Source organism: Rhinoderma darwinii, chromosome 3 (genome assembly GCF_050947455.1).
Source record: "Rhinoderma darwinii isolate aRhiDar2 chromosome 3, aRhiDar2.hap1, whole genome shotgun sequence".
NCBI classification, from domain to species: Eukaryota; Metazoa; Chordata; class Amphibia; order Anura; family Rhinodermatidae; genus Rhinoderma; species Rhinoderma darwinii.
The window spans coordinates 227,289,471-227,316,025 of record NC_134689.1 but is presented as its reverse complement, the minus strand read 5'-3'; the positions used below and the strand labels follow the sequence as shown (position 1 = coordinate 227,316,025).

Genomic DNA, 26,555 nt, shown 5'->3' with positions numbered 1-26,555 from the left:
TGGTCCTATTCATGGAGGAGGGCATGAGGCGTACCGGTCCTATTCATGGAGGAGGGCAGGAGGAGTACCGGTCCTATTCATGGAGGAGGGCAGGAGGAGTACCGGTCCTATTCATGGAGGAGGGCAGGAGGAGTCCCGGTCCTATTCATGGAGGAGGGCAGGAGGAGTACCGGTCCTATTCATGGAGGAGGGCAGGAGGAGTCCCGGTCCTATTCATGGAGGAGGGCAGGAGGAGTACCGGTCCTATTCATGGAGGAGGGCAGGAGGAGTACCGGTCCTATTCATGGAGGAGGGCAGGAGGAGTACCAGTCCCATTCATGGAGGAGGGCAGGACGAGTACCGGTCCCATTTATGGAGGAGGGCAGGAGGAGTACCGGTTACATTCATGGAGGAGGGCAGGAGGAGTACCGGTCCTATTCATGGAGGAGGGCAGGAGGAGTACCGGTCCTATTCATGGAGGAGGGCAGGAGGAGTACCGGTCCTATTCATGGGAGAGGGCAGGAGGAGTACCGGTCCTATTCATGGAGGAGGGCAGGAGGAGTACCGGTCCCATTCATGGAGGAGGAAGGAGGAGTACCGGTCCCATTCATGGAGGAGGGCAGGAGGAGTACTAGTCCCATTCATGGAGGAGGTCAGGTGGAGTACTGGTCCTATTCATGGAGGAGGTTAGGAGGAGTACTCTTCCCATTCATGGGGGAGGTTAGGAGGAGTACTGGTCCCATTCAGGGAGGAGGGCAGGAGGAGTACTAGTCCCATTCATGGAGGAGGCCAGGTGGAGTACTGGTCCCATTCATGGAGGAGGGCAGGAGGAGTACTGGTCCCATTCATGGAGGAGGGCAGGAGGAGTACTGGTCCCATTCATGGAGGAGGGCAGGAGGAGTACTCGTCCCATTCATGGAGGAGGGCAGGAGGAGTACTCGTCCCATTCATGGAGGAGGGCAGGAGGAGTACTCGTCCCATTCATGGAGGAGGGCAGGAGGAGTACTCGTTCCATTTACGGAGGAGGGCAGGAGGAGTACTCGTCCCATTCACGGAGGAGGGCAGGAGGAGTACTCATCCGATACACGGAGGAGGGCAGGAGGAGTACTCGTCCCATTCACGGAGGAGGGCAGGAGGAGTACTCGTCCCATTCAGGGAGGAGTACTCGTCCCATTCAGGGAGGAGTACTCGTCCCATTCAGGGAGGAGGGCAGGAGGAGTACTCGTCCCATTCAGGGAGGAGGGCAGGAGGAGTACTCGTCCCATTCACGGAGGAGGGCAGGAGGTGTACTCGTCCCATTCAAGGAGGAGGGCAGGAGAAGTACTCGTCCCATTTATGTAGGCGGGCAGGAGGAGTACTCGTCCCATTCATGGAGGAGGGCAGGACATGGAGGAGGGCAGGAGGAGTACTCGTCCCATTCATGGAGGAGGGCAGGAGGAGTACTCGTCCCATTCATGGAGGAGGGCAGGAAGAGTACTCGTTCCATTTATGTAGGCGGGCAGGAGGAGTACTTGTCCCATTCATGGAGGAGTACTCGTCCCATTCATGGAGGAGTACTCGTCCCATTCATGGAGGAGGGCAGGAGGAGTACTCATCCCATTCATGGAGGAGGGCAGGACATGGAGGAGGGCAGGAGGAGTACTCATCCCATTCATGGAGGAGGGCAGGAGGAGTACTCATCCCATTCATGGAGGAGGGCAGGAGGAGTACTCATCCCATTCATGGAGGAGTACTCATCCCATTTATGGAGGAGGGCAGGAGGCGTACTCATCCCATTCATGGAGGAGGGCAGGAGGAGTACTCATCCCATTCATGGAGGAGGGCAGGAAGAGTACTCGTCCCATTCATGGAGGAGGGCAGGAAGAGTACTCGTCCCATTTATGGAGGAGGGCAGGAGGAGTACTCGTCCCATTCATGGAGGAGGGCAGGAGGAGTACTCGTCCCATTTATGTAGGCGGGCAGGAGGAGTACTCGTCCCATTCATGGGGGACAGTAGTTCACAGTTTAGTACTGTGAAGTGTCCGGATTGTAATGCACAGTAATAGTCACTTGTTTGCTTATGCAAATGTTTCTGCAGTCAGACGGCTTTCTTTTGCTTATGCAAATGTTTCTGCAGTCAGACGGCTTTCTTCTCCAGCTCTGTTATTACAGCCAGTCAGGCACATAGTAGTAGGGCCATGTTACGGGTGCTTTATAAAGTTTATTTCCATGGCAATCCTTTATAATGATACATGCATTTTTTTGTGGATGGGCGGTTTTAATCCCGGCTGAATAAATCACATAGCCGATACACCTAGAAATTTGATATTGCCACCTAACACTTTGGGTTGTTTTATTGAGATGACTGAAAGTTCTTGTTGCCAGCTCTCTTGGAGTGATCCAAATAGCTTCTAAAACGTACAGAATTTTGCCCATCTTCTTACATAACTTCTAATCTGTACATAACTTCCTTACACTATCCTATATATTCATTCACTAAAATTGGTGTGGACTGCTATGTAAAACTGGCCTAAGATTATAGCGTGAATACCCACCGTTTAAAAAATATTGTAGTTTAAAGAGGCTCTGTCACCAGATTATAAGTGCCCTATCTCCTACATAATGTGATCGGCGCTGGAATGTAGATTACAGCAGTGGTTTTTATTTTGAAAAACGATCATTTTTGAGCAATTTTAGATTTAGTTTCTTAATGCCCAACTGGGTGTGTTTTTACTTTTGACCAAGTGGGTGTTGTAAAGAAGTGTATGAGGCCGACCAATCGGTAACCAATCAGTGACATACACTTGTCATTGTTCCAGCCCAGCTTCTTTCACTGCACAATCTCACTGTGCTGTGGATCATGCTGGGCTGGAACAATGAGAAGTGTAGGACACTGATTGGTCACTGATTGGTCAGCCTCATACACTTCTTTACAACACCTACTTGGTCAAAAGTAAAAACACGCCCAGTTGGGCATTAAGAAACTAATTAGCATAAATCTAAAATTGCTCATAACTTGCTAAAAAATGATCGTTTTTCAAAATAAAAACCACTGCTGTTATCTACATTCCAGCGCCGATCAGATTATGTAGGAGATAGGGCACTTATAATCTGTGACAGAGCCTCTTTAAGAGTAAGTTTTAAAATGTTATTGACATAAAATTATTATAGTCTAGAGCCGCATTCTCACAATTCTGCAGCCTTCAGAGCTGAAATCTCCCAGCCTTCCTTACTTGCTCAATGTCTACAAGAAGCTTGTTTTTGTGATTTTCATTCTGGGAAACCTATTCTTTACACCCGGCATGGTACAGTAATGTGATTTAGGAAAAAGCAACTAACCCAATGGATTGGAGAAGCTAAGGAGTTAGGGTTGTTTCTGACGACAAACTGGTTGACTGTTTCCAGTAATGACCAGCAGAATTATGACTGCAACTTTGTACTATATTAGGATTAATGCAAAATATGAAATGCAATGTATTTAAAAAGTTCTAGAAATATGTATGGTATGATGCTGCTCAGAGGTCTACGTACCATTTAAGACATCTCTCCTTTCCTATCTCCTTTTATCTGTGAGAGATTTTGCAGCATGTTGGATTACATGGAGCTTTTTTGATCACGAGAAATACTAGCTGACCATGCATGGTGTGATTGGCATCCCCATCTTCTCAGTAGCTCCATATTGGATCATTTGCATATTGGAAAATCAATAGAAAACAGAATTTTTGTTCATTCATAAAAATGGGCAGGACTGATTTGCCAAACTCAAAATTCCTAGTAAATCAAGCGGTTTACCTGCCCAATGGAGAATGTTCTCCGTTTCGCTCACCTCTAAATACAGGTGTTGTGAAAGCCTTGAAGTGGTGAGACCGGTTACTAATCCCGCATCACGTGTAATTGAATGATGTCGGATAATGTAGGTAGACGCGAGGCCCGGATTATAGCGCTAAAATAAGTATACTCTGTGCCCTCTGCAGAGGGCTATTTAAGATTAACTTTCATCCCTGAGGCCTCATGCACACGAACGTATTTTTTTCCTTCCCGTAAATACTGGCGCAAATACGGGACAGTGACTATCAGTGACAGTGACGATTCAGCACCCTGGACAGTGACTATCCACTGACGTCGCCTAGCAACGCTCTCGTAATTACGGGTACACACACGTAGTCACCCGTAATTACGGGAGCCCCATAGACTTCTATGGGCCTGTCCGTGCCGTAATTGTGGCCTAAAATAGGACATGTTCTATATTTTTCAACGGCACGCGCACCTTCCCGTAAGCGTACGGGGAGGTACCCATGGCCAATAGAAGTCTATGGGCTCATAATTATGGGCCGTAATTACGGGCGTTTTTACGTTCGTGTGCATGGGGCCTTAGACTAACTTTCCAGTTGGACTGGATTTCCGGCTTGATCTTTGGTGTATAAAGGTTTTCATATTACTATATAGTCACAACCTGCTACAATTGTCTATATTTGCTATCCGTTCTTGTATTATCTTAAGACCTTTTTTTCTTCGGCTTCATGGTTGAGTATGTGGTTGCTGTAGACTGGCCATTAATCTGCAGTTATTGACATGCTGTAGTGACGTCTTTTTTTCTTCATGCTCCATTAACCCTGGCTTTCCCAGCCTGCATAGTTTACCTGTGTAAATGGCTGTGTCAGATATTTCTCCTCTTTCCACCCCTCCACTGGTCCCGTGACTGTGCATGCCAGCTTGTTCTGTTTGATGCCAGCGCTTTCTTTATGCACGAAAGGTCGGAGGAAGCTGGAGGTACTGGGCAGTCATTTCATTGCCAGTCTCTTCTATTTTCTAGAGAGGAGCCATATACACAACTATGGTGACATCTGAACTTATCTGACCACCATACTGTCTAGAGCTTAGCATATCGAATTGAGTCACACATCAAAAAATGCAATTTTTTTCCTTTAGCAGATGATATATTCCGTATTTTTGTAAGGATAGTGAACCTTTAGGATCACAACCCAAAGTTCTGGATTCATGAAATTAAAGTTTGTCTTGCAGGTCTGGATTTATCACAGTGAATCCCCCACAAAGAGAATGGATAGCTGAGGTTGGGTAGAGGGAAAAGGAGATTTAAAAATGGCTGGCTGGAAATGGGCCCGGAGCAATAAGACACTGGCAGATGTGCCCCTTGGGGCAGAGAAGTGAGGCTTGGGAGGCTGCAAACAATTAGGCAGTGAGTCAGCAGATGGGGTTTGCTTGCTGAATGCAAATGAATGGCCTTTAATACATAAGCAGAATTATAGGTGGACCTGGTGGATGGTTCTCAATTGCATACGATATCTGCATTTTACAGCTATATATGTATAATATATTTTGTGGTTTGAAATTAAAATTCCCTTAGAATGAGTAGTGTCCTTTTAGTTTTGGCCACTTTTGAGTACGTTGGTACCTGAAGAATCCTCCATCTACTTTATCTCTCACAATGTATGGGGGTGGGTCTAATGTCCGTTATCTTATTATCGGATTACATGGTAATGACACACATTAATATATATATATATATATATATATATATAATGACCTACAGGAGACCAGATCCTTTCATTCTAAGCTACAGCACACATACTAGCAAGCTGCTTTTACTGCATATCCTATGGAAATGATCTGTCTAAAGAAACGTGAGTTTGGTCACCACACGGTTTCCATAATTTTGTTTATTTTAGATGGGTTGCCTTAAATATCTGGAGAATCACATTTTTTTTTATTCTTTAGAAACAATAGTCTTCAGTTTTGTGAATCACTGTTATTTCTTAGCATTGTTGAAGAATTGAGACTAGTTTTATGCGCATTTTTGTTTTACATTTGTGGTCGGGGGAGAGTTGAATAACAATGCATTGATCACGTTGTGTGAAAGGAACGTTTTAACTACATAAAAGTTGTGATGTACTTGGTTGAAGTTGTGTAAGTCCTGGACATTTACATTCTGCACCTGCTGCGTATTTGCCCGGGGTGCAGGGTGGGACCCATGTGTGTCCAGCTAAATACAGTGGAAGGCACAAGGAAGAACAAAAGGTCACATCCCAAAGGGATTCCAAATGTCTTTTGTAGTCAATGTGAATGAATTATTTAACAAAAAATCCACTGTACACATTGGCTCACAAATGACTGGAAACTTGGCATAATCTTTTCTAACCTCTTGATGACTTTCTCTTTAAAAAGGAGAGCTATAACTGATATCGTATTCAATATGAAACAGTAAAATACCGCATATCATTCGATGGCCCATAAATGTGGGCATTTTCCCTGCAGAGTGTTTGCTCCTGATACTTCCGCATGTTTGTGTTTGCCATATCTGTTAGGAATGTTGATCAGTGCCAAGTTCTACAATATGCGCTGCCTGGGATAAAGGAATGATCTAACCCAATAGCTGTGTCAATAGTTCTCCCGTTTCTTTTATATCCTGCGGGGAGATTAGTCTGTAGCAGAGACCTTGTTCATTGTCATACTGGATATAATCAGACTCCAGCTTAGTCCGATAGGTTTAGTATCTGCAGACTTGATATCTGATAATAGTGTTAGACTCCTTTTTAAAATAAAAATGTCATATGTATTTTCCATATTCTTCTCCAGTAGGTGGACCCCAACTTGCTAACTCTCCTACTGTGATTGTAATGGTGGGGTTACCCGCTCGTGGAAAGACCTATATTTCCAAGAAATTGACTCGTTACCTCAACTGGAGTGGAGTTCCTACAAAGGGTGAGATATTTTCGTTTTTATCTTTATACGCTTGGATTATACATAACTAGAGGATACCTTGTCCAAGTAGCTTTCCGATACTTTTACCTGCTCTGTCTAGACTAAAAATATACGCTTCATTCTTTCCTCTTTTGATTCAAGGCTTGTTTATGATTGCGAGGAGCATCTATCTATGAAACTTGGGGTTTCTTTTTGAGTTCAGATTAAACTTTAATGCACATTTAAATGTTGTCCTTTTTTTCACAGTGTTCAATGTTGGGGAGTACCGACGTGAAGCGGTTAAGGACTTCAGCTCCTTTGACTTTTTCCGTGCAGATAACCAGGAAGCCATGAGAGTCAGAAGGTTGGTCGGTCAACATTTTTTATATTGGTTTATTCCATTGTATTTCTGGGTAATAACACTTAGTTTGTTTAATTTTAAAGATTTTTGGAACTATTATTGACTTTTTAGTATGTGATTCCGATCTTTATACGGTTGTATTTTTTGTTTGTTTTTTTCCTCTAGACACTGTGCCTTAGCTGCTTTAGTGGATGTGAAGTCTTATTTAACCGAGGAAGGTGGACAGATTGCTGTAAGTCTCTATTATTCCATTGTGTTTGGTTTCATGACTGTTAACCCTATGATTGTGGGGGATAAACATGACTTGCTTTGTCTTGAAGGTTTTTGATGCCACAAATACAACAAGAGAGAGAAGAGGAATGATTGTGGATTTTGCCAAAGAAAACGACTTCAAGGTTAGTTGTCAGAACAGTGTACCAATATTGTAGGTAAAAAACAAACAAACTAAGGGCTTCTTCACACGATCGACTGCAAACTCGGACGTGAAAAACGTCAGTTTTTCATGTCCGAGTTGCACCTGTGTGGGGCCCGTTTTCACAGATCCCTCATAGACTTGAGTCTATCAAGGGATCTGTGAAAATAGGACATAGTCTATCTTTCAACGGACCCTTCTCACGGTCCGTTTGCAGATTTAGCCGATTCATTTCACATATCTCATAAGAAGTTTTTTCAATATCTCCAAATTCGGCATTTCTTACAGGGCTTGAAACTTCCCACCCAACCGCCCCAACTCTCTACATTTCATAAGTTTATATTTCAATGGCAGGGTTTTCCGAAAGGCCTCACATTTAGTTATGATTTACTGCTTCATAGAGGGCGGGATTCAAAAGACCCTTATATTCTAAAATGGGAAGAAGAGTTGGGTACTTCATTCTCCTCAGAACAATGGATTAAAGCTGCTAATTGGATCTCCAAGCATTCTAGATGCATAAATCATATGGAGTTAGTTAAAAAAAATACATCTTAGGTGGTACTTAACGCCTTCCAGATTCTCCCACTTTGGAGGGGGCAGCTCTAATATGTGTTGGAGAGGGTGCGGAAACAAAGGCTCCACATTACATATGTGGTGGACATGTCCTTCTATTAGCTCTCTATGGAAAGAAGTGTTTCAGCTGATCTCTGAGATCTCAGGTATACTTATCTCAGGGTCCCCAGAATTGGCCGTTTTGGACATGGGGTTGGAAGATATACCTCACCAAGTCCGACTGATTTCTCAACATATTCTCATAGCTGCAAGAATGTCAATAGCTAAATTGTGGAAGTCTTCCGTCCCTCCATCCATATTAGAGGTAATTAGAAGAGTTAACATAGATTGTAGACATGAAACGTCCTTCCTCTATTACTTTAACACACCTCATACAAAGGTGGCGGCGTGGGATTTATGGAAAAGCTCAAAATATTATAAATAAGTCATGAATATGTCTGAACAGAGTCACAGTATGTATATGAATGTCTTTTTTTTTATTTCTTTTGTTTTCTGTTTAGTTGATTTTCTGTTATGTTGTTTTGTGCACTCCTTTGTAGGACTTCTCATGTTGAGAACCTTGGGTGCTGAAGCTTGGAGGTATTTTTCCTATGTAATGTGTTGAAAAAGCTCAATAAAAATTTCAATGATTAAAAAAAAGACGGACGTGTAAACAGCCCCATTGAAATACGTGCGTCCATGTGACGTCCATTGTTTTAACGGCCGTCACACGGACTTCTACAACGTTCGTGTGAATAAGCCCTAATCTTGAGTCGTGTGCAATGAACTGAAGTAGTCCGTTCCTGAGCTGTAATCTGTTTATCCATTTTTTTTATTCCATTTGTACCTTTAGCATTTATGGGTAGTCCTTTGTGAACCTAGACTGTATAAGCACTTCTCTATATTGCCATAATGTAGAGATGGAAAGAAGATTATTACAGCGTTGATAAATTATGATTTTTGTGATGTATTACTTGAAATTCATTGCTCTATATCGCTGAATTTTTTTTATTTTTTTTTAGGTGTTTTTTATTGAATCTGTCTGTGATGATCCTTCGGTGGTCGCCAGTAATGTAATGGTCAGTGTCACATTGTAAACTGGCGAAACTTAACAATACTAAAGTCACCATAGAAATGTACTCAATCAGATCTGTTGCAACATATATTTTTGTGCTGAAACCATTAGTTAACCTATGTATGTATGTATGTATGCATATATATATATATATATATCTATATCTGGGATCTTATGGTCATTACATATAGCACCTTGCTTTTGATGCAGGAAGTTAAATTGTCCAGCCCAGATTACAAAGGCTGCTCATCAAAAGAAGCACTGGATGACTTCATGAAAAGAATAAACTGCTACAAGAACATGTATGAGCCCCTTGATCCGGACAACCATGACAGGTAGTTTGGGTCCTGCCCAGGCATTTCTTATTATTCATTTGCAAATGAACTTGTTTCCTAGTCATTTTATATGAACGCAATAAAATCATGTAAGATTTATTTTAGTCATCGCTAGAGGTGACCTCACCAACGGAGCTGTACTTTCTTTACACAAGACAATGGAGTCTGAAATGGAAAACTGTATTTAAGCCTCCAGTGTCTTTTATATATGGGGAAATACGACTCTGCAAAAGGAAATTCGCCCTGACAGTGCATTTTCAGAGATTCGCTCATCTTTAGTCATAGCATTTGAAAAATGTAATATTTTTCATGGAGTTTGTATAACCAGTCCCCCTCCTCTCTGCAGAGATCTCTCTATGATCACTGTCGTTGATGTTGGTAGAAGATTTTTGGTGAACAGAGTACAGGATCACATCCAAAGCAAGATAGTTTACTATCTCATGAATATACATGTCCAGCCCCGCTGTATATACTTATGCAGAGCTGGTGAAAGTGAGAGCAATGTCAAGGGAAAAATCGGTGGCGATTCTGGTTTATCGCAACGTGGGAAAAAGGTAATTGATTTTTACAGATGGACCGTATTGTAATCGTATTTGTTTGTCACACTGCAAACTGAACCATGACTCTAGGGATAGTGTGACAATATTTGACTTACTGTCGTAGACCGGACTCTGACTTTTAAGGAAGTTTTAATTCCGAGTAAAGTTAGTCATATTTATCTATTTTTTTATCACAGTTTTCAATTTCCCTGAAGAAATATATTGGGGACCAGAACTTAAAAGAGCTGAAAGTGTGGACCAGTCAGTTGAAGAGAACCATCCAAACTGCTGAAGCATTGAATGCCCCCTATGAGCAGTGGAAGGCTTTAAATGAGCTTGATGGGGTATGTTAGTATTGTGGTATTAGCGTACTTACATTGTTGCAACAGTTTATCTCTTTACAATATCATCCAATTTCTTTTTTTATTTTATTTTTACATAGCCATTTAATTAAATAGTCTCTCTTGACTTCTGAGTAGCATTAGTTTACAATAGCAGCTTCTGCATTTGTCCGGACAAGTATTGTTTTGTACTGGTCATAGCAATTTATTATGTATTTTATGCTTATTCCACATCTATAAAGGTAGAGTATCAAAGCTGTTGATGATGAGAATTTTGCTTTTATCAAAAAGGGCGTGTGTGAAGAAAAGACTTATGAAGAGATAAAAGAACAGTTTCCAGAGGAATATGCTCTACGTGCTCAGGATAAATATCACTACCGCTACCCATCAGGAGAGGTAAGTTGTTCCTATTCTTGCTCTGCTATTGCATATACTGTGCACATTAGGGTTTAAGTTTTATGCCATTTGGACACAACCGATGTGCCACTCGGAAAGTTTTTAATGGCATCCGAGTGGCACCCGATAGTCTTCATGGACCCATTCACTTTATCGGTTGATTCACGTCCGGGAAAACTGAGCCGATTCTCCGATCCGTGGAAAGATAGAATTTATCCTATCTTTCCACGGATCACTGACGGGACTCGTGTGCATGAGGCATTAATGTAGTTTTCGAGCTCTGTATATTAGAATGCACGAATTTGAATGTCACAAAATTGAATGTTTTTTATTTTTCCGTTGACTTCAGTCATACCAAGATCTAGTGCAGCGCCTGGAACCTGTAATAATGGAGCTGGAGAGACAAGGGAATGTCCTGGTTATTTGTCATCAGGCGGTTATGAGATGCCTCCTGTCTTATTTTCTGGATAAATCTGCAGGTATAACGAAATTCAACACAATGCATGTCCAATGTATGTCTTATACTGTCCACCGTGCAGATTAGGCGCGGCGTTGTTCATTTCTGTTGTTCTGCTCTGTCGTAGAAGCAACACAATGAAAAGTATGCCAGTGATGGATCCATCACATGACTAACACTATTGGTGCCTGTCGGACCACATTGCCTATAATGGGGTTTCTCAGGTTTCCGTCATGGTGTGTTGTAATTTTACCAGACAAAATAGCACTCACTACATGCTGCTCTATTTTGTTTGTTTGTCACTTTTCACCACATCTGCAACAAAGCCTCTAACGCAGATGTGAACAGGGTCTAATGCTGGTATTGTGCATAATCTTAATCTTTGTATATATTTTTTTTTTCCTAGATGAAATGCCATATCTCAAATGTCCACTGCATTCAATGCTTAAATTGACTCCATTTGCATATGGTGAGTCTTTCATTGTGGGAAGTTCTGTGCAATTCTTTGTTGTATGCATGAGACTGAGGAAGTATGAGGTGGTTCATGGGAACAAGTGGGAGACCGGCAGTAGATAGAGGGAGTGTTGAGGTACTGTAAGACTGAGGTTCTGATAATATGCGACTGCTTATTTATTTCAGTAGTGCTTTTAAGATCTAGCATAAATCTAACTGCAACAAAAACTATTATTAAGGCATCTTCTTCTTTAGTCTTTCTTGTTTGTTATAAATGAACAGTAGTTGTAATCTAATTGATGCATATTATGTCTTTAGGATGCCATATTGAGACGGTCACTTTCAGCGTAGATGCCGTTAATACCCATGTGGACAGACCAGAGGTGAGTTATTATGTTGATGATCTTTGTGCAGGGTAGAAGATACTAAAGACTACTAAGAAATGTGTGTTGGGCTAAAAAAAAAGTAATCGAAGCCTTGCAGCAACTCCATAATCACATTCTTGTTTACTTTTCTTACCTTTATTGGAAGCTAATATCTTTAAGTCATTGTATGTACCCCTTCACGTTCTGTAGGATTGTAAGAAAGGTCCTACTCCATTGATGAGACGCAATAGTGTCACCCCTCTTGCAAGTCCTGAACCAACCAAGAAGGCGCGGATAAACAGCTTTGAGGATCTTGCCTCTGCCCTGTCAGGCTGTGCATCTCAGGAGCCGTCTACTGTACAAGCTGCACAGGTTAGTATTTGCCTCTGATTTCTTCATGCACCGTCCATCCTTACAAGACTCTTCATGATGTGAGGACCACAAGTGGAATAGTGGAATATTGTACTCCAAGAAACCGGGAATGTTTTGTCTTCTCCTACCTCTGCTTGCTTTTGATGTTACGTCTGCAAACTACTTCTTACTTTTGAACTGTACTTACATTGGTCCATTTTCTCCTTACAGCCTTTGCTAGGGAAGGCTTGTCTGTAAGTATTCACTTTTTACCTTCGTCTCCTGTTCATCTCTGCCGTTTTATTAACATATTTTCAAGTTCAAAATACTTTGCCTAACTTGCTTATAAGATATGTAACCTGCCTATGTAATCCTTGCCAGCTTGAACCACATTGCCCTTCTATCGTTTATATCATTATATTCTTTATGTGTTTATTTGGGTGCAGTGTAAAAGCCTTTCCTTCCCATTTTTTATTTTACCATTAACCGCTACTTTTTGCACTTCATATAATTACAAATTACTTGCTATCCGTCTTAGAATCCTGCTTGCGATAGTTGGTTTGCAGACCATGCAGGCAACATTTTAAAGTGGGTAAGCACCCACTAAAATTTAATCTACATTCTCTTCCCCTCGTTTCAAAGGCTTTCAATTTGTCATGACATCACAATGGCTATCCTATTTTTATTTAGAAGGTAAATAGTTGAGAGCATGCTGGCCACTTCTCATGTAAAGTGAACCCTCTGAAAAGCTTCTCCTCGTGATAGAGGATGGCATATTCTATACACTCATAGGTCTATGAGATTTGCATCCTTGTTAAATCCTCTCCATTTATGAATCTGTGGCATTCTTTGTGTTTTCTCCATTGTGGCGCATTGTTAGATGTTTTATGTATAGGCATATGATAAACCCACACGCATATATAGTTCATAGCGGATGTCATCACTTAGGCCGGATTTAAACGAGCGTGTGCGTTTTGCGCATGCAAAAAACGCGGCGTTTTGCGTGCGCAAAAGGCACTTAACAGCTCCGTGTGTCATCAGTGTATGATGAGCGGCTGCGTGATTTTCGCGCAGCCACCATCATTATGACACTCCGTTTGGATGTTTGTAAACAGAAAAGCACATGGTGCTTTTCTGTTTACATTCAGAGTTTGACAGCTGTTGTGCGAATCACGCAGTTCGCACGGAAGTGCTTCCGTGCGACCTGCGTGGTTTTCACGCACCCATTGACTTCAATGGGTGCGTGATGCGCGAAAAACTCTGAAATATAGAACATGTCGTGAGTTTTACGTAGCGGACTCACGCTGCGCAAAACTCACGGACTGTCTACACTGCCCCGTAGACTAATATAGGTGCGTACGACAGGCGTGAAAAGCACGCGCGTATATTACGCTCGTGTAAATGATGCCTTACTGGGAGTTAGGAAAGAGTCCATGTTGGTCTCCTCATTCCAGATCGCACTGACATTGTAAATTTGACAAAGGAAGCCATAAGATGATGATAATAAATATGACCGTGTACTTTACGGGGCTGTAGGTGCACAGTTGTTCACTTATTTTTCTGTGTTTGTTTGCCTGATGTCTTGGTGTGCTGTTTCCATTCTTGTCCGTATGCTCCAAGCATAGAATAAATAGATAAACAATAATATGTGAAATGACGCATTTATCTTCTCTTTATTGCAGGGCATGAGTGAACCTGAGTTTCACGGGCAGTTCAAGACCTGCCAAGCCAACAAGTGATCATCTTGTCCATTTCTGTGTTCCATTACCAAAGCTTGTCTGCAAATTTCTCATCTTTGGACTCCAGTGTTTGAGCCTGCAGCTGCTTATGTCTGAACACATTAAATCAAACTGGAAAAGCAGATAAACACCAAAGGCTTTTGTTTTGTTCTAAGTTTCTTCTCCAACCAAGAGTTGAGCAAGGGGCATCAGGGTCATTTCGGTAGCGGGGTGCACAGCTGGAACTGCTTGTACGCCGCCAAATCGTATTTTGTGATATTCTGTTTTACTTATGTTTTTGTTATCGTTTGATTTTTTTTTTTTTTTAGACATTGTTTCGTTGATTTTAGTTTTATACTGTTTTAGATTGTATTAACCAAACAAACAAAAAAAGGCCTAAAAAATAGAAAGGTAGATGGCATCCCAGCTTCCCCATTTGCTTGGAGATGCTACAAAGTACTATGCCCTGAAACTTTCTGAGATATTGAGTATACTTTACACTCTGTTCCTGCCATAATATGTGTGACGTTCACGCTATGGTATAGGTTGTAGCTCTAGATTGTTACTGCTTGCCTAGTTCAGAAATGGGAAGGCTACTCATACAAGATTACACTTGAGGCTGGTTACCAGTACAGTTTAAACATGACCGTACGTCTTGCAGCTGTGTCCTAGTTTGGCCAGTTTGCTCTATTGATGCTTAGCTCTTTGAGCCACATATCACGTCTTCACATGCCACAGTGGGAATATTGCAGTACTCTATGGTAAAAAGAATAGAGACTCCTATATGCCTCCCCAAAAGCTGCTAGTAGAGCAGTATTCTCTTGACTGCTTTCTACTCTCTGTAACTTGAATTTTCTGGAGCTCCTTTCACGGTTAAAGCCTTCACTTTTATCTCCTTGAGCACACAGACACACTTTATGAACGTGGCACAGGGATTGGCCATATCATTGAGCTTTTTTTTTTTTTTGGTTCAATCCCTGAGGAGCAAAATGATATAAATATTTTGGTGGGAGGGATTCTATTTTTGTACGGTTTCACTTTATTTCAAAGATGCATGCTTGCACTTTAATGTTTGGAACAGGTTTGTAAGACTCAAATGATTCTCGGAATTCATGGCAGGGACTGATATGGGCTAAGATTGATGTAAGATTGTATGGTTATAGCTGATGCCTGGAAACACAACAGCTGGCAGGTTTTCATATGCCCGATCTGAAATATAATGAGAGCCGTCATTGCTGTTGTACTGGGTCTGCACAGTTGTCCCATAGAAAATGTGGGATTTGTGGTATTATTGGTCGCAGTTAGCTATTGTGGACCCATAAAACTGCATTTGATTGTGTTTTTTGTATGCAAAATTGTATTTGACTGGAAAATGTTCTGTTCCTTTTATTTTTTTTAGCATTTTGTGTTTAAATTCTGCAGTGATCTAGAAATGTAAGCGAATCAGTCACTTTAAAATGTTACTATAGGCCACTGGATCTTGCATGTGTATTCACATGACATGGGTTAATGATTAAGGTCTCATTTACCTATAGCCATAGATCCTACAAATGTCCAGTGATCTCTGGGTCCAACTTGCTTTTAAGTGCACCCCATGGGTACATTCGGCATGTAATATTTCTTGGCGTTGCCAGCACAGTCAACGAAATAATTTCTTAATGCCTCTAACGGGAGGGTTTAACGTTTCTTGTGTTGGTGCTGGTTATTGCTCTGTTTCTGGGTGCTCTTGGCTTTAAATAACTATGTATATGTTTAGTTGGTCTCACCGGAAGGGGTTAATATAGCACCTTTGTATAAGTGAAACATTACAGAGGACCAACTTTTTTTTTTATTTCTTGGTTTATAAATTTGTACTTTTTTAAATATGTTTTAGGTATGCTATTTATTTATTTAATGTTGTAAGCTCCGCTTCTGTATCCATTACATTTGAAACAATTGTAATTTTATTTGTGTATTTGTCTGGTATGAGAGAAGCTATGCCAGCTGATAGAAGACATGCCTTTCAGATATTTGTATATTTTGCAGCTGCTGGACCAATAAAATGAAAACACTTATAGAATATGTATTTTGTGTAGGATTTTTCTTTTGTTTAGGATATGCCATAAATATACAATAGATGTGGTTCCCACCTCTGGGACCCACCCATCTCTCTAGAACGGGGCCCTATCTTCTCCCACTGTTGCTGGGCTCTAGCCACTGAGTTACCAAATGGCCCGGTTTAGTAATGGGAGTTACGGAAACTGCGTAGCACAGCGAGCTATGCTGTTTACTATCCAGAGGAGCTACATAAACCGCATATCTCACTGTGTTAAAAAGACTCTGTCACCAGTTTATTCTCCTACCTAATCTGATAGTCGCTGTAAATTTTTGACGGAATTATGACATTTTTTTAGTTTTATGCTAATTTCTTCTAAATGCCCAACTGGGCGTTTTTTTAAACTTTTGAGCAAGTGGGCGTTGTAAAGAGAAGTGTATGACGCTGACCAATCAGCGTCATACACTTCTCTTCATTCATGTTTTGCTGTACTCCTAGCACAGCGTGATCTCGCAAGCTCACGCTGTGCTGTCACTTACTCCCACATTAACTTTCCGGAGTGTCGGGATAATGAAAATACATTGCCTCCTGGCTGGCCATTCTCCCGTATGCCATATATGTCCGAGATGGCATTGCCAAACAGGCCTTTATAAAAGAGATGTTATTTTCATATCTCACTCTCACTTAACAAGACCGGTAATACTCATTTAAAGGAACACTCTGTGTATGACTGTAAGGCCTTATTCACACGTACGTGTTATACGTCCGTGTGACGGCTGTTAAAACAACGGCCGTCACACGGACCTATGTAATTCAATGGTGCCGTTCACTCGGCCGTTGTTCCAACAAACTGTGTGAAGGGTCCGTGAGAAAATAGGACATGTCCTATTTATTCACGCATACCTCCATAGACTCTAGTCCATGGTGGATGTGTGATATCGCATCCCGCAGCGCAGAGCATGGATGCACCTCGGATGCGCAATGCCCGTGTGAATCCGGCCTAAGACAACTAGAAGGAGTCTTTCCCCACTACTGTGCAATAGAAGAAAATCCAAGCTCTGCCCCTTCTATAAACCCTGCCGCTTCAGTTGTCTCTTCAGAAAATAGAAGAGATCAGCAGGAAATCAACCCATGTATAAGATTCCCACAAGACTGTTTCAGGAACATTTAGAATATCCTGCAGACAAAGGCCAGGATCACACACCGTTTTTGATGCAGTTTTTGGCTCCGTTTTGTGAGCCAAACACAGGAGTGGATATAAAAGGGCATCAGTCTTTTCTTTAGAAATTTTCTTCCTCTTGGATCGACTTCTGTTTTGTTTTTACACTAAGCTATCGCAAAAATAACCTTCAAGGGTATGTTAACACGCTTAGCAAAAAACATCTGAAAATACGGAGCTGTTTTCAAGGGAAAACAGCCCCTGATTTTCAGACGGTTTTTTTAAGCAAACTCGCGTTATTCACTGTGTTTTTACGGCCGTTTTTGGAGTTGTTTTTCTATAGAGTCAATGAAAAACGGCTCCAGAAACGGTTTGAGAAGTGACATGTACTTCTTTTTCACAGGCGTTTTTTTACGCGGCAGTTTTTCAAAACTGCTGTGTAAAGAAAAATGCCCCGTCGGAACAGACCGCCGTTTTTCCCATTGAAATCAATGGGCAGATGTTTGGAGGCATTCTGCACCTGATTTTTCGGCCGTTTACGGCCCGATAAATGGCCGAAAATAAGCCGTGTGAACATACCCTAATACTATATTGAGAATTTTTTTTTCTAGCTGGAACAAACATTTGTTAAAATACAGTATATCGATATATTTAGATAAATGTTTGTTCCAGCTATATAGTACATGGTATTAAATGCTATGTCCGTCTTTGGTGACTGCTCAGTAAAAAATATTTTGTTTAGTTTTCCTCTGGGAATTAACCTACTACTTTTAGGCTTTGTTCACATCTGCGTTGAGGTTCTGACGTTCTGTCAGAGGTTTCCGTCAGAACGGGACCCTGAACAGACACAAACTGAGACTAACGTAAACCAGAGGTTGACTACGCCATTGCTTCCGGCAAAATTACGGGTCAGGTGCACAACAGACACAAACGGAAACCATGGGCACCGGATCCGTCACCATTGAAATCAATGGTGATGGAAACGGAAACCTCCAGTTTCTGTTTGTGTCTGTTCAGGGTCCCGTTCTGACGGAAACCTCAGACGAAAGGTCCGATCGGGACCTCAACGCAGATGTGAACGAAGCCTAACTTAGTGAAAGACACTTGAAACTGAGCCAAAACCTGCATCAAAACTGTGTAATATTGGCCTGAGGCCACTGTTGTATGTAGTGTGTTTGATTTCTTTACTAGATACTTTAATGTAACATCTGGCCGCAATTAAAACGGCATGAAGAAATGCTATGAAAAACACAAATGCAGCAAAACGCTGTGTGTGAATCTGGCCTATGGCTAAAAACACATGCAATTTTCGTGGCAGTTTTTGAGCAAAACACAGGTCTGAATACAAAAGACAGAAATATCTGTTTTCCTTTAGGGTATGTTCACACGGCCTATTTCCAGCTGTTTTTCAGGCTGTAAACGCTCCGAAATACAGCTGAAAATATGGAGGCTGGACGCCTCCAAGCATCCGCATAAAAAAACGCCCCTGTAAAAAAGAAGTGCATGTCACTTATTGAGCCGTTTTTGGAGCCGTTTCTCATTGTCTCAACAGAAAAACAGCTCCAAAAACAGCAATAAAAACCGCATAAAAAAACCGCTTGATGCATAAAAAATGGCTGTAAATCAGGGTCTGTTTTTCCTTGAAAAAACTCTGTATTTTACAGCCAATTTTAGGCTAGCGTGTGAACATACCCTTCTACTCTTCCTTCTTTTTGGATCCACTTCTTGGTTTAGCTTAAAAAATGACATAAAAAAACACCATAAAAACTGTATTTGTTATTCCAGCCGTACAAACACTATGGGGGACCTCCTGATATATTTTATCATTCATTTGGGGATTTAGTGTTCCTTTATAGGGACAGTGTCCAAGCTGTACAGATTGTTCCTTTTTATGATTTTAAGGCTAAAATCACACCTGCAGTTTTGCGAGTAGATCCAAAAAGAAGGAAAAGTATAAAAGAAAGACTAAAGGCCTGTTCACATCAGCATTGTCTTTCCATTGAGGGGTTTCATCTGAGATTTCCGTCGGGGGAACCCATCAATGGAAAGGCAAACGGAAACCATAGCTTCCGTTTGCATCATGTTTGATCTCAATGGTGACGAATACTATAATAGTTTCCGTTTGTCACCGTTGTGAATGGGTTCTCTTTTTGTGACTGAATCCATAGGGTAGTCGACTAAGTATCCGAAACTATGGTTTCCGTTTGTGTTTCTGTTGAGCAGGTCTCCCAATGGAAATCTCAGACGGAACCCATCAACAGAAAGACAATGCAGATGTGAACAGGACCTTAGATGTTTTTTCTTTTTTGTATTCACTCCTGTGTTTAGCTAAACAAAAAAAACTGCCACAAAAATTGCATGTGTGATTCTAGCCTTGGGACCACTGGCGTAGTGCATGGATAGAGCCGATCCATAAAAAGACATTTATTCCAACTTCTATATAGCTGTTTAAGGCTTCATAGCCCACATCAGCAGAATTTTAGGAAACATTGGATTGGGGCTTGGGAAGTGTAATTTAAGGATAAGATGAAACATTAGGGTAAGCAGAATTTGAAGGAACCAAAAGCCCTTTACTCAGTTCATGCCTTGCATTTTGGTGAATTTGTTAGGGTATGTGCACACACACTAATTACGTCCGTAATTGACGGACGTATTTCTGCAGCAAGTCCCGGACCGAACACAGTGCAGGGAGCTGGGCTCCTAGCATCATACTTATGTACGATGCTAGGAGTCCCTGCCTCGCTGCAGGACAACTCTCCCGTACTGAAAACATGCTTTCAGTACGGGACAGTTGTCCGGCAGCGAGGCAGGGACTCCTAGCGTCGTACATAAGTATGATGCTAGGAGCCCGGCTCCCTGCACTGTGTTCGGTCCGGGACTTGCGGCAGAAATACGTCCGTCAATTACGGACGTAATTAGTGTGTGTGCACATACCCTTAGGGTGGATTCACACACGGCAGATTTTATTGGAGAAATTTCTGCGACTGAAAATCAGTGCCATTGATCTGAATGTGGTTGTTTCTGCAACAGGTGCATTGATTTCTCCAAGTTCCATTCAGATGAATGAATTTGATTTTCAGTCAAAGCAATTTCTGCAAATAAAAATCTGCCTCGTGGGACTTCACCCTTAAGGGCTTATTCAGACGAACGTGATATACGTCCGTGCAACGCACGTGATTTTCACACGCGTCGCACGGACCTATATTAGTCTATGGGGCTGTGCAGACAGTTGTGATTTTTATGCAGCGTGAGTTCGCTGCGTAAAAGTCACGACATGTTCGTTGTTTCTGCGTTTTTCGCCCATCACGCACCCATTGAAGTCAATGGGTGCGTGAAAACCACGCATGTCACACGGAAGCACTTCCGTGGGATGCGTGTGATTCGCGCAACAGCAGTGAAAAGGATGAATGAAAACAAAAAGGCACCACATGCTTTTCTGTTTACAAACATCCAAACGGAGTGTCATAATGATGGCGGCTGCGCGAAAAGCACGCAGCCGCGCATCATACAGGGCTGACACACGGAGCTGTTAAGTGACTTTTGCGCACACAAAACAGCGTTTTTTGCCTGTGCAAAACGCACACGCTCTTGTAAATAAGGCCTTGTGTAGACCTGTGTCCCCATGGTAACCGGCTACAAACACGCCCTGTGTAGTCTAATCCGCTAATCGTACTCCCTTCCTTGCCAAAAAGAAAATACAGTTGAGATCACAGACCAAAGAATATGGCAGTGTCCTAATCCAATGATTAACCATGATCCTCTATTGTTGAATAGAAATATCAAAATCTGCTGGCCACATCAGCTATGGTACTTTCAGATATGATGGCGATTAACTTACAATCAGTCAAGTCACTTCAATCTGATTGTCTGAATAGCTACTTTTTGTTTAGTGGGGAGGAAGATTCAACTTGTACTTGAACTCTATTATTTCTATTAGGCTTGTTTAGCCAATTTCAGCTGAGTGTTCCAGAATTACTGCTCAGATTAGTCATGGTTCCTCAAAACATTGACATCAGCAGGAGATGAGCTTAGAAAACAGCACCCTAAGGCTATGTTCACACGGAGTATTTTGGGGGAGGAATATCTGCCTCAAAATTCCGTTTGGAACTTTGAGGCAGATATTCCTCTCCCTGCACGCCGATTTTCGCGGCAATTATCGCGCCGTTTTTCGCCCGCGGCCATTGAGCGCCGCGGGCATAAAACAGCGAGAAATACGCTTTCCTGCCTCCCATTGAAGTCAATGGGAGGTCGGAGGCGGAAGCGCCCGAAGATAGGGCATGTCGCTTCTTTTTCCCGCGAGGCAGTTTTACTGCTCGCGGGAAAAAGACGCAGACGCCTCCCATTGAAATCAATGGGAGGCGTTCTCGGGCCGTTTCTGCCGAGTTTTGCGACGCGGTTTCCGCGTCAAAAAACTCGGCAAAATACCCCGTGTGAACATAGCCTTAGGCTATGTTCACACGGAGTATTTTGAGGGAGGAATATCTGCCTCAAAGTTCCAAATGGAATTTTGAGGCAGATATTCCTCCCCCAAAATACTCCGTGTGAACAGCAATTATCGCGCCGTTTTTCACCCGCGGCCATTGAGCGCCGCGGGCATAAAACAGCGAGATAAACGCTTTCTCCTGCCTCCCATTGAAGTCAATGAGAGGTCGGAGGCGGAAGCGCCCGAAGATAGGGCATGTCGCTTCTTTTTCCCGCGAGGCAGTTTTACTGCTCGCGGGAAAAAGACGCCGACGCCTCCCATTGAAATCAATGGGAGGCGTTCTCGGGCCGTTTCTGCCGAGTTTTGCGACGCGGTTTCCGCGTCAAAAAACTCGGCAAAAGACCCCGTGTGAACATAGCCTTAAAGGCCGGATTCACACGAGCGTGTGCGTTTTGCGGGTGCAAAAGTCTGTGTGTCATCAGCATATGGTGCGCGTCTGCGTGATTTTCACGCAGCCGGGATCATGATGACACTCTGGTTTTATGTTTACAAACAGAAAAGCACATTCAGCAACCTTTTTTTCAGGCTTATTTTGAGGCGTTTACACCCCCGAAATACGCCTGAAAACTTTGCGTGTGAACATATGTAACCCTTAGGGTATGTTCACACACAAAACTCGAAAACGTCTCAAAATACGGAGCTGTTCTCAAGGGAGTCAATGAAAAACACCTCCAAAAACGTCCCAAGAAGTGACCTGCACTTCTTTTTCGTGGACGTTTTTTTTACGCGCAAAAAACGCTGCGAAAAACGCTCCGTTGGAACAGAACGCCGTTTTCCCATTGAAATCAATGGGCAGATGTTTGGAGGTGTTCTGCTTCAGATTTTTGGGCCGTTTTTCAGCCGTTTACGCCCTGAAAAACGGCCGAAAATAGGTTGTGTGAACATACCCTTAAAGGAAGTCCTCTTATCAGTTTTACCCCGCCCCACCACTAACACGGCTGGATATATTTAGAGGAGAAAGGTTTTCATACCTACAGTATGTTGGCGATCATACAGCAAGCAACACTAGGAAAATGAATTTTTAATCCTTATGTGTCGTATTCTTATGAGATGTGAACCTCCCCAACCCCTCCACCCTCTGCTTCAGTGACGGCTCTAGTGGCCTCCGGTGTCATAACGTCCCATTCACTAGAGCCATCACTGGAGCAGAGGGGAGGGTTTTACAGCAGAGAAGCAGGACACTTCACATCTAGTAAGCATATGGCGTGTGGGGATCAAGGGTATGCTCACAAACAAAATAAAAAACAGCTGAAAATGACAGAGCTGTTTTCAAGGGAAAACAGCTTCTCATTTTCAGCCGTTTTTGTAGCAGCTCGAGTTTCTTGCTGTGTATTTTAAGGCCGTTATTGGAGCTGTTTTTCAATGGAGTCAATGAAAAATGCTTCCTTTTTCGCGGGCGTCATTTTTACGCGCCGTATTTTGACAGCGACGCGTAAAATTACACCTCGTGGGAACAGAACACCATAAAATTAATTGAAAGCAATGGGCAGATGTTTGTAGGCGTAATGGAGCCGTTTTTTCAGGCGTAATTCGAAGTGTAAAATGCCCGAATTACGCCTGAAAACACTGCGTGTGAACATACCCTAAGGATATGTTCACATGCAGTGGTTTCAGACGTAATTCTGGCATTTTACGCCTCCAATTACGCCTGAAAAAACGCTTCTAATACTCCTACAAACATCTGCCCATTGCTTTCAATGGGAATTACGATGTTCTATTCCCACGAGCCTTTATTTTACGCGTCGCTGTCAAATTACGGCACGTAGAATGACGGCTCGTCAAAACTGCAGGACACATCTTGGGACGTTTTTGGAGGCGTTTTTCATTGACTCCATTGAAAAACAGCTCCAAAAACGGCCGTAAGAAACGCCACAAAAAAACGCGAGTTGCTACAAAAACGTCTGAAAATCTGGAGCTGTTTTTGCCTGAAAACAGCTCCGTATTTTCAGACATTTTTGGTCACTGCGTGTGAACATACCCTAAGGGTTAATTCTCTTAGTCTTTCTTGCAGTATGATCGCCGACATACGTATGATTAAATTTGTCTGCTCTACACCTATCTAGGGGGGGGGGGGAGAACAAAAATGGTGACAAGCTCTCTTTAAGATTATGCAGGTGGATAAAATTGACTCATGCGACTTTGTATTGGACAGATTTCCAACCACTGTATGTCATCATATGAAAATGTAGCATTCTAAGCTAAAAATATTGGGAAGTGAGATAGAACTATAATATAGTTTGCTTCTAGCCAATAAAGGGTAAATATGACTAATCTGTCATATAAATACAATCACTAGGGTCCAGATAGACGTTGCCAACATACACACAAGTTCAGCCCCAGCTGGTCCTGCGGCCACAGGGATTTTGTTTCATCATTTTGCCGTGTATTTGTGGAAAGTGCCTATGTGACAGCAGTCATTTTTAGCACTAACTAAACATTACCTCAGTTCTTCTAAAACTACAGTATGTGACAAGGCAAACAGGCTCTCGACAATCCCCACCACTTCTATATGAGCTCAGCTGGGCAGAATTTTTGGTGATGTTTTTTCCGAAGCCATATGTCGCCTCGGTTTCCTTATCTGCAGACAAAGGTCCTTGTTTGCTATATACATCTAAAAGCTTTTACGGAATAAAACTTAGTGTAAAGAAAAAACAAAGCAGCTGAGCTTGACATCTGGTGGTGCTTCAACACTGCTTTTTTTAAACCTAAATTAAGGTAAAAGCTCAGCTAAACGTGGAACTTGCAACATGACTGTAGGGGTAAAGCCACACGGTGCGTCGATGACTGCATGCATTTTTTGTCTCTGTAAGGCCTGATTCACACGAGCGCTGCGCATCTCGGACATGAAAAACTGCAGTTTTTCATGTCCGAGGTGCATCTGTGCTCATTGCTGCAGGACGCGATGTCACGCATCCACCATAGTTAAGAGTCTATGGAGGGATGCGTGATGCGTGAAAAGAATGGATATGTCCTATTTTCCCACGGACCCTTCACATGGTCCGGCTGTGTGAACGGCCGCATTGAATTACCTAGGTCCGTGGGACGGCCGATGGACGTTTAACACTCTCGTGTAAATAAGCCCTAATGCTGCAGTCCTGTTGCGTTTTTTGAAAGGAAATAATTGATGGACATAGTTTTCACCCGTGTTGAGGTTTGTTAGGTGCTTCCTGTATATAGTTCATTACATTGCATTGCAGAACTATTGGCAAAAACGCAAGCAGTTCAGCAACAACTTTGGCGCACGGTCATTAACAGCATGCAGTCGGACATTATGAAGATGCAGATAACTGCACAAAAAACACATTGTAATATAATAGCAGCAGTCTGTCCATAACAAACATTTCACCATTGACTTCTATTGAAAAATGGCTTGCTGCGGTTTAAAAACGCAACATAAATGCACCGTGATCGCACCGTATGTCCTTACCCTAATAGCAGCAATCTGTCCAGAACCCAAATTTCACTATTGACTTCTATTGAAAAATGACTTGCTGCGGTTTAAAAACGCAACATAAATGCAAAGTGGCCGCACCGTGTGGCCTTACCCTAAACCAAGGGCAGATTTTGGCAGGGGAGACGAGATGGGGTTAAGGCAATGGACACAACTCCTCCCTCCCCCTAAACTACTCTGCCGTGTTTTTTTTGCTTTTTAATATATAAATCAGGCCGTTATCTTTTGGATTAAAGCGACCCTCCAGTCCTAGGACATTTTAAATATGATGCGGTATATGGAGTAATATTATCTGGTGCCCTCCAGTTGTGCCCCTCTAGCGTGGATCCGCCGTTTTAGGGTCCCCTCTGTGCTATCCCAAAATGGCTGCAGTGCTTTTTAGGCCCTGTTTTCTGTGTTTTTTCGTCCGTGACCATTGAAATTAATGCAAGGACCACGGGCAAAAAACGCGCAGAAACGAGTGCCGCGGGTTATTTCTGCCTCCCATTTATTTCAATAGGAGGTCGGAGGTGGAAAGCGCGGCAAGAAAGGACATGTCACTTTTTTTTCCACGAGTGGCCAAAAGCTGCCTGGGAAAAACGGCTCTGCATCCCTTTGAAATCAATGGGAGGTGATTTCAGCTATTTTTTAGCGCTGATTCCGACGCAGTTTCTTCCGCGGTTTCCACATCAAAATCATCTCCAAAAAACTCTGTATGAACTGACCCTTAGACGACGAGTCTGAGACACTCCTATTATTCTCGGATTGGCCACAGCTGCTCACATGAGCAGTTCTGTCCAATCTGTGAACAGAGGGAGTGTCTTAGGACTCAGTCTTAGAAGCGCTGTGGCCATTTTGAGACAACACAGAGGGGACCCTAAAACGACAGATCCACGGCAGAGGGGCCAACTGGTGGGCACTAGGTAATATAACTTCCTATACCCTATCACATTTATAATTTTGTCCTGAGACCGGAGGGTCGCTTTAATCCAAAAGATCATGGCCGGAATCACTTACCACTCCTAGCTCCCAGGTCCCTTTCAGCTCTGGGCCAAGGCCAGGAAGCTATTTGCGATGGCACCCGGTGCTTAAGAGCACCCCGGAGCAGTCTAACTAAAGTGGTCTGGTCTGGCGTCTGAATCGTTTTTTTTTATTTTGCTCTGGTCTGAGATCTAGATTCATTTTGGTGCTGGTCTGGGGTCTGTAGTAATTGTGGGGTCTGGTCTGAATTCATTTCGGGGGTCTAGGTAAATTTTGGGTTCTGGTGTCTGAATTTACTTTGGGATCTGCTCTTAGGTCTGAATTAATTTCGGGGCTCTAGATCAATTTTGGAATCTGGTGTCTGAATTTACATTAGAGTCTGGTCTGGGATCTGAATTAATTTTGGGATCTGGTCTGGGGTTTGATGCCTCCCCTTCCCCCATTCTGGATATTCT

At 42.6% G+C, this 26,555-nt stretch overlaps 1 protein-coding gene across 4 annotated transcripts in view; it reads left to right on the top strand.

Annotated features, from left to right (window-relative positions):
• The window catches only part of PFKFB3 (6-phosphofructo-2-kinase/fructose-2,6-biphosphatase 3), a 48,071-nt gene extending 31,998 nt beyond the window's left edge, over window positions 1-16,073 (top strand). For 3 of the 4 annotated variants that reach the window (XM_075857483.1, XM_075857482.1, XM_075857480.1), the window contains exons 2-15: window positions 6,553-6,678; window positions 6,925-7,021; window positions 7,184-7,250; window positions 7,339-7,413; window positions 9,005-9,061; window positions 9,268-9,392; window positions 9,739-9,946; window positions 10,129-10,275; window positions 10,564-10,668; window positions 11,018-11,147; window positions 11,532-11,594; window positions 11,897-11,961; window positions 12,154-12,315; window positions 13,977-16,073. In XM_075857483.1, the coding sequence (XP_075713598.1) occupies window positions 6,594-6,678; window positions 6,925-7,021; window positions 7,184-7,250; window positions 7,339-7,413; window positions 9,005-9,061; window positions 9,268-9,392; window positions 9,739-9,946; window positions 10,129-10,275; window positions 10,564-10,668; window positions 11,018-11,147; window positions 11,532-11,594; window positions 11,897-11,961; window positions 12,154-12,315; window positions 13,977-14,033 (1,443 nt within the window). In that variant the 5' untranslated portion in view covers window positions 6,553-6,593 and the 3' untranslated portion in view covers window positions 14,034-16,073. Of the gene's footprint in view, window positions 1-6,552; window positions 6,679-6,924; window positions 7,022-7,183; window positions 7,251-7,338; window positions 7,414-9,004; window positions 9,062-9,267; window positions 9,393-9,738; window positions 9,947-10,128; window positions 10,276-10,563; window positions 10,669-11,017; window positions 11,148-11,531; window positions 11,595-11,896; window positions 11,962-12,153; window positions 12,316-12,525; window positions 12,549-13,976 lie in introns of all 4 variants that reach the window. The other variant, XM_075857481.1, reaches the window with a different exon arrangement.
• The last annotated feature ends 10,482 nt before the right edge of the window (window positions 16,074-26,555 follow it).